Source organism: Nestor notabilis, unplaced genomic scaffold, assembly GCF_000696875.1.
Source record: "Nestor notabilis isolate BGI_N333 unplaced genomic scaffold, ASM69687v1 scaffold30134, whole genome shotgun sequence".
NCBI lineage: Eukaryota > Metazoa > Chordata > Aves > Psittaciformes > Psittacidae > Nestor > Nestor notabilis.
The window spans coordinates 18,845-27,327 of NW_009924814.1; the positions used below are offsets into that span (position 1 = coordinate 18,845).

The window sequence follows — 8,483 nt, forward strand, 5'->3', positions numbered from 1 at the left end:
TGCTGATGCCTGAGGTACCTTACAGATGTAACTGAAGTTGGAATTTGAGCCCTCTATGTATTCACATGGCAGACATCTGTGTGTCTCAAAGAATGTAGTGTGAAATGCACTGTAAATAGTTTTAATATATATTTCTATTATAGTTTAATAAAAATCTTAATCACAGTCACTAGCCACTGAGTTTGTCTATTTGTATTCTTTTACTTTTTAAAAATATTTGAACAAATACATTGTTTCTGGGCACAGTATTTTTGTACTAGGTTAAGGGAGTTACTCTGTATATCATGTTTTGCCTTTAAGCAGTATTAAAAGTCTTCTGAATGTTACAAGTCCTTACTTGCTTCTATCCTATAACTACTTAGTAAAAATAGTTACATTACTTAAGAGAATCATTAGTCATGCTTACTGTACAGCTGAAAGAGAATATACTCAGGTTATTCTCTAAGGTCAAACTGCTGCTTATTAATTACTTCCTAATTCTTGTCTTTGTACTGTTTTCATGCTTTTTAAAATAAAAAGGACGACATCAAATTTTACTGTTTGTTAATTAATAGTATTTTGAGGTTGAATTTTCAACACCTCATTGTTTCCTGATTGAAATCATGGCTTCTGTAAATGTATATTTTATAATAACTTCTCTCAGTCCTAGAAATCCAGAAGAGAAAAACTTCACTATTAATATCAAGATACTTATAACCTAAGTACTACTTAAGTGAGCCAGTGGTACAGTACTTCGCATTTAAAGACATGAAAAAATAATACACTGCTTTTAACCACCAGAGAGCACTGCAACTACACTTACTAGCTGTCAGAAACCAGTTTATTTATTGGATAAGTAGAACCAGCAAATACAACTGTTACAGAGATCCATCCTCTTCCCCCAAGTATCAAATATTCCTGGAGTAGCACACGACAGAGATGGAAATATTCAACCCAGTGCCTTCAAGCAAAAGTGTGGCAAAACTATTTTTGACAACAAAAGCCTCATCCTGTTTGAGCTGCCGATCCTAGAAGTAATTCTAGACCAATGGGTTTCCTGGCAATTTCTCTTCTTTGCCTATTAGGATCTCCACACAACACTTCTGGCTTGACTTTTTTTAGCTTTAGGCAAAACCAGAAAGTATGTACATCCCTTACAAACAACTGCCTCATTCAAAAAGTTATGAAGGGCAGATTTAGTTCAGCACAAAACACAAGCGCTGCTTGCTTGAACCAACTGCAATTTGTGAGTGCAACTGAACAACTGTCTGTGTATATCTACATTGATCAGGTAACCATTTGCTGTTGGGACTACAATCTTTCCAGCCCACTCACCAACCTAGTCATGTTCCTGCTTAGTCTTGCTGAATGTTTGAATTCATTTCTGAGAAGTGGTGCAGTTTTCAGCAGGAGTACTAATACCTTTCTTACCCAGGCCAGAAAAGAATATAACCTTAAAAGATGGCATTTTTATTGAAAAGGTGAAAAAGAGTATTACACTTGGTCTTTCACATCTTGCACAACTATGATACCTTTTAACAAATGGAAAAGACAATAACTCATTCCTCCAGCCGTATTTTTAGTAACGGTGGTGACAGCTATTGCTGACATGCATTTCACATTCCTGTGAAATCTCACCCTTTAAGATTTTCCAGAAATAATTCAAATGTGTGAGTTTGTTACAGTAGTTAGCTTTAGGATCTAAAGTTATGGAGAGCCATTGAGTTTTTCGGCCCTTCGGAGAAGAGTAGGATTTCTTAGCCACATGCAGAACTTTAGAATTTCAATTTAAGTTGAAACATACCACACGTTATAAACACAGTAAATTTTCACTTCAGAATTTACAATCCATAATTTCTAGAAATGCCTGGCTGCATGGTTTTACCCCATTATTCCAAAGCTCTTATTTTATTTAAGACAGAAATTTATTTTTACACTTCCTGAGATTAAACTGTTCTCTAAACAGCTGCCTTATTTTCTGTTCTGAATCTGTACTATCAAGTAAAGATAAAATCCTCTTTTCTGCTGAAATATGAGGATGATCAGTTCAGCCATAGCCTGCTACTGCCCACCCAGTGGTTCATACTGCAGATAAAAAGATTTACACTTTAATGATGTTTATGATCAAAGATCTTTAACAAAAACTAGTAGTAAAATCCATGGTTAAATCATGTCACTAGGTTTACACATAGTGCATTCACATATAGGCAGTAGTTCACAAAACTTTTTTGTAGTAGTTAATCAAGTCACTGGCATATTATGATATATATGGCTTTTTAATGGAAAGGAAATTCATCTTACAAATAAGTAGAGGGATCAATTTGATCAAGGGCACATACAAAGTCTCTTTCTGAGCTGGAAATAGAGCCAGGATCTGGGTGTCCATTCTGCTTTTATGTGAGACATTAAAAGCATGTTTTGTCTTGAAGACATATTTTCCTTTTACATACACAAATACTTAAATATCTAAGCCATACAGGGTGCTCTCTTGCGATGATGCTGAGCTCAAAAGAGCTCTGAAGCTCACTATTTTACAGGTGAGATAAGATTCAAGTCACTATTCCAGATAATCACAATAATCTTTGATGGAGTTTGAAGCTATTATGATAATCAAGAACAAAAGTGTATAATCAGCAAATAGCTCTGCTGAAATGAACTAGAAGTCCAGTTCCAATTTTGGAGAAACCAAAAAGACTGATGAAGACTTTCAGTACTGTACATCATTAACTCATTGGACTATAACTCAATCCTACACTTTGATCACATTCCATATTCTGAACTAGAAGAAACTACTTCCCTAAAAGTGCCTGCTATTTTTTGCCTAGAAAATACGCATTTTAATACCTTACATAAACCTGACACAAAGCCTGCAGGTCAATGAACATACCAGTTTCTTTGTGACAAGTGACAAATAGCACTAATACTGAGAGATTAATATAACCTTTACTGGAAAAGCACACTTGTCTTTATTGGCAATTGTTCACTGTCACCTTTTTTCCATTGAAACTTTGAAAGGGTTCATTCTACTATTCCAAGTAACCCCAGGATTCATTTTAGCACACAGTAATGGACGAAGTAAATACCAGAGTTGTAATCGCTTTAAGAAAACCTCGTATTCTGCTTCTAGATATTCTAACCTGGAGTTTACTAGCTGATGCACTTCAGTTCTCTTCAATAATCAACTCTCAAAAACATGCAGCACTTTATGGATCACTGCTTTTACACAGAAATTAAAAAGGAGTGTATACAGACAGTCAAGAGTAAGTTTCAAGATTCACAGCCCACTACTAACTAATCAGAGAAATGGATCTATACTCACTGAAAGTTGCTAAGTAATCTTCAAATGTCGAATCTTCGTGTTATCAGCAGCACCCAGGAGATTCTCCTTGACTGAAAATGAAACCAGAAACTTAGCAAATCGGCAACTGAAGCAGGACAAAATCTAGCTCAAGTACGATCTAATCCTGCAGAAATACAACATCCAATTACAATATGTACTTTGAAATTACTCATCCAAGAGATGGCATTAGTTCCATTGAGCTCCTTGCTGCTAGGCCATCCATAATTATGCTAAAGTTGGCTTTACTGGCCAACTATTTTTTAAATAGAATTATCTATTTCCTGTATCAATAGAAATGTAAGTATTGTGGTTTAAATGCTTAGTAAAACTCCACAATAAGGGATCCTGAGCATTTGAATGATTCAAGTGCCCAACCATCTTTGCAATCCATCCCAAGACATAAAGAAGAATCATGCAGTAGAAAACATGCATATAGTAAAAAGATAGACAAATTGGTTCACAACTACCAGACAGAAACCAGTTAATCTGCATGATTATGACAGGGATTCACCTCTTTTTAGTATACAATATTATAATATTTACATAAGCATATTATGTTTATGCTGGCACCAAGCCTTAACCACTCCATGGTAAAGCTGAGTTTTGGCTGAGATCTGCTCTCCTGAACAACGTGAAGACAAACCACAAAATAAATGGGATAGATGAATATAACACACTGCAAAAGCGTTTTTGTCACTTGATCTTTGGAGCCTCATTGTCCATTACTATCATAATACAGGTTGGCACGATTACCACAGACTGGCATGATCAGATTGGCATGACCATATAAGTTAATACTTTATTTCTATCCACCTCATTTAAAGATCAAACTTCAAAGTTAAAAGCTTGTCTGTTTTCAGTGTTCTGAAGCTTGCACGATGAAGAAAGCCACAAAGCCAAGAATACACACCCTTAGCTTTTATGACTTTCATGCAAGCAGCAAAACTATACCCCAAGTTTTTCAATGCACCATCTAAGCAAAAACTGTAGTTTTGAAAGCCACACAAGGATGAGGTAGACAAAAGAAGGAAAAAGATTGTGGAATATTCCAACATTAAACAAAAAAAATCTATAATTACAATATTAATTATAATTTTAGATGGAAACCCAGCTTCTATAGGAACTCAAAAGAATTCTGATTAAACTGTGTATCATGTGATTCTGGTAAGAAAATTGAAGTAAAATTTTAGTGTTAATAGTCCTAAGTAACTCATGTAAATTGTGACAAATTAAAAAGATGGCTGCTTGTTCTAGCACTGACATTCCAACAGACCTCAGAAAAGAATTTATCCTGTCAGTGCTACACCAATGTAGAGACACCAGGAAGGTCATAAATACTGACCACCTGTGGAGATCCTCACTTAACTGACAGATCTGTGGGGCTGATCCGAATGGGATCCTAAGGATTCATGCCCAGTGAAAAGGAATGTTAAGGAAAGGAAAAATGGGACAGAAATGGAGCAACAAGCTTTGATGTGAAATTCAGGACTCTGCTACTTGCTGCTCCCATGGCAAAAATGTTTGAAGTAAAAAAATTGGTTAGCCTGACTTCTGAGGGAGACAAGAATCACAAGGGGGGAAAGGCAAGTTGTGAGATAACTGACTAGAAAAACACATCTAAGAGATCTTCCTTTTAGTTGAGGACTCGCTCCAGAAGACCCTCCTCCTGTTTTAAGGTTCAGAAAAACTGCTGACATAAGTTTGATGTAGAAATTCATTCTTAACCTGCAGAATGTCACTACTCTGAGATATTTTCTCAAAGGTTAAGAAGATAGACTGGATTCAAATAAGGAAAGTAATCACTAACATTAGTTTTGTTTAAATATATGAACACTACTTCAGATACCTTAGCATTTCTTAAATGAAAGTTCTTAAATTGGCAAGTTCTTGGAGAGAATGCAGAACCCACCTGAAAAGTAGAAAAGCTTTCTTGAAATGCTCAAAATAAAGGTGATTTCCTGTTTGTTAAAATTTTATACATACCTAAAATAATGTGAATTTCAATTTTCTACTGAATACAACAGAAGTGGTTCAAAAGTTGCACTACACTACACTGACTTACTGTCAGAAAGAACCCTTCTGCAAAGATTGTAAAGAGAGTTAATAATTTTATTATGCAACAATAAATTGGATAAACTATAACCAGACACTGGGTATTTCTGCTTATGCCTATATACTAAATAAATAATATAGATTGGCAATGATAACCACAAGGGTCAAGAAACACTCCAGTGCAATAAAAAGAGACAATCTAACTTGAAAAGGAACTATTTTTGCCCATCTTCTGAGCTGGCTGAAGGGTAAGATAGGAATCTGTGATTAGCAGAGCATTAGGCACAGGCTCTGACACTTTTTGAGACACTGAGTTTGGATTTAGCACCATGCTGACGCAACTATGCATCTCCCATTTTAGAGTTAGCAAATTTTTACCCAGTTCCAATTACAGGGGCTAGCATGTATATATTTCCCCAAGTCAAACATCTTGAAATGTCTTGCCTGTACCAGACAATGCTCCAGTTCACAGTAAGATACAGTATTTCAATTTTGTCCTTCACAAAAAAATGTTAGTTCTGGAATTCTAACATTTATATAAAGGCAGGAATCTTTTTTACCAAAGCTATGCCTGCTTCTTTGCAAATTTTATTTTATAACTTTTATGTAAGTCAAGGTGATAAAAAACCACATGAAAATGTGTGAAGAAACTGCATGTAAAAACTACATAATGAGACCTAACTGGTGTTCTTAAACAGGTATCGTGAGGCACTTCCCTCACCACCACTAACAATAAACCACCTGAACACCCTCCACCTGGTAGGCTTCTTTACCTTACAAGAAGAGGTAGGAAGAGGAAAGAACAGGTATCAAGCACAGGAAGAGTGGCAGGCACTGCTTCTTCCTAGCCTTGAAGAAAAAGAGGCACTTCTGAGATGGAAGACCATGGCTTTGAGGAAGGCAAACAACAGCAGGCTTTGAGGGAGGCAAATAGCAGCAGGCTTTGAGGAAGGCAAACAGCAGCAGGCTTTGAGGAAGGCAAACAGCAGCAGCTGGAACACTCATCAAAGGAGCTCCCTTGACAGATCAGAGATAACCTCTGCAAACTACTGCTGAGAGAGTATTCTTGAACTGGAACAGCTGTAGCTGGAACACATGTGTTAACAACTACAACACACTAACTTGCACTAAATGCCATCTTTCAAAAGACCAAAATGTCTGGAAAAAATTAATTTTAACTCTAATGCATGGTCAACTTCTAGCACCCTGTTTTCGCTGCAAGTATGGCTCCTTTCTCTACCTTACTGATGATTTTTTACTACCACTCGAATACAATGAATAAGATGAACAGATTAGGAATTTTTTATTAAGATGAGCAATAAAGATGCTGTCATAATTTGAGGGCAATAAGGGAGGGATTCAGCAAGCAGTGCGATCATGACTGGAAATTTGATTAAACTAAGGTCATCTTCTCCTTGAAAAGGTCAGTGCATCAGTTGAGCTTTAGTCAGCCACATCATCCTGTAAACTGCTGTCAAGATAAGCCAGTACATAAATTCTCTTGGCAAAGGTATGTTACTTCAGAACAGTCCTACTGGCAGAAACATGGCATTTAACGGTACTTGGAAAATTGACAGAAATGAAAACTATGAAAAGTTCATGGAGGCAATGGGTGAGTCTTACTTTTCCAATGCCTTCTACAAGAATAATACCACTATCGCTGAATACAGACTCAAGCTTTCTATGAACTACCTTCTGGCTAGCCTGTCCTTTTGCTGCGTGGTGCTCTGCCCTTGCATAGTGTACTGCGTTTGTTTTCAGAAGATTACAAGGGGGAGGGGAGAATCAAGAAATGTTCTGATTCTAATTACATTATTTTAATCTTAAGCTACTTAACTTATTACAGTGGATTTATTTCAGCAGAGGAAAGATTCTCTAAGTCTACATTTGACTAAAAGGCTCAGACAATGTGAATGATATACCTTCAGCAGAATTCTACAGCAGAAATATTAATTTGATAACATGAAACTACTTTCAAAATTACACAGGAAAGAAATCATTCTTCAGTTTTATAGAAGCACATGACTCAAGTAATTTTAACATCCTGATACTTCAAGTTTTTACAAACTGTGTATTATATGGATATACATATAACCATTCCAGCTGGACAGCCTGTACTGGTGAATATGGCCTCAATAAAAAGTGAAGAAGAATTAGAATTTGGGTCAGAATGCTGGAATAAACTCACTTAACCACCTAAAAGTCACTTAAAGAGACAAATATGATGCTCCAGGTTTTGTGGTGGGTTTTGTTTCTTTTTTTTTTCTGATTTGTGTTAATTGATTTTCCTAGGTATTAACATGATGAAAAGAAAGTTAGGAGCTCATGATAATTTGAAGATCACTTTTCAACAAGATGGAAACAAATTTACCCTCAAAGAATCAAGCAACTTCCGTACCATAGATGTTGAATTCACTCTGGGAGTCAATTTTGAGTACAGTTTGGCAGATGGGACTGAACTTACTGTAAGATACTTCCTATATTATTGTAATTTATTATATATGTCAATAACTTTATGAAGTACAGTTTCAAGATGAATAGTTTGTTTTCCTAAGTTTTAATTTAAATTTTAAAGTGTGCCTGTTCAGTAATGCTTGCAGCTTATATACAAAAACACGAGGTATTTGTCTTGGTTTTGGCTGGAATAGAGTTAATTTTCTTCCTATAGCCAGCTGGGTTTAAACCATGACGATAGTCTTAATGATTCAACACTGTACCATGAAACTCAGGGTTCCACAGAGGGTCCAAAACTCAGAGTATGTAGCAATTTTCCTACCATGAAATCCAGGCAAATGCAATTTTACTATTTGCAATACTAAAGTCCATGACCTAGAGGGCAGAGTCGGTATGTATATGAAATTTGTCTCTGCTGATGCGATTAATTACAATAAGGAGTGCTGAGCACTAAAAACATTTTCTTGACTGCTATGCAATTAACTGGTGGTTTTATCAAAATTTCATTCTTACAACCTTTCTCTCAATGTCCAAAAAGGCATTATTACACTGTTTTAATCTCTTCTCACTTTTAAGCGTTCCTGCAGTTTTAAAATCAAATCAGTGTCATATCTACTGCAAAATATTTAGAATCATAGAATCATAGATTAGTTAGGGT

General features: G+C 35.9%; 1 protein-coding gene across 1 annotated transcript; it reads left to right on the top strand.

Annotated features, from left to right (window-relative positions):
- Positions 1–6,916: 6,916 nt before the first annotated feature.
- FABP2 (fatty acid binding protein 2, intestinal) lies at positions 6,917–7,836 on the top strand (the record flags this gene model as incomplete). Its single annotated transcript, XM_010012773.1, has 2 exons — positions 6,917–6,983; positions 7,664–7,836. Coding segments are annotated over exons 1-2 (240 nt in total), but the record flags the coding sequence as incomplete, so codon positions are not given.
- Between the last annotated feature and the right edge of the window lie 647 nt (positions 7,837–8,483).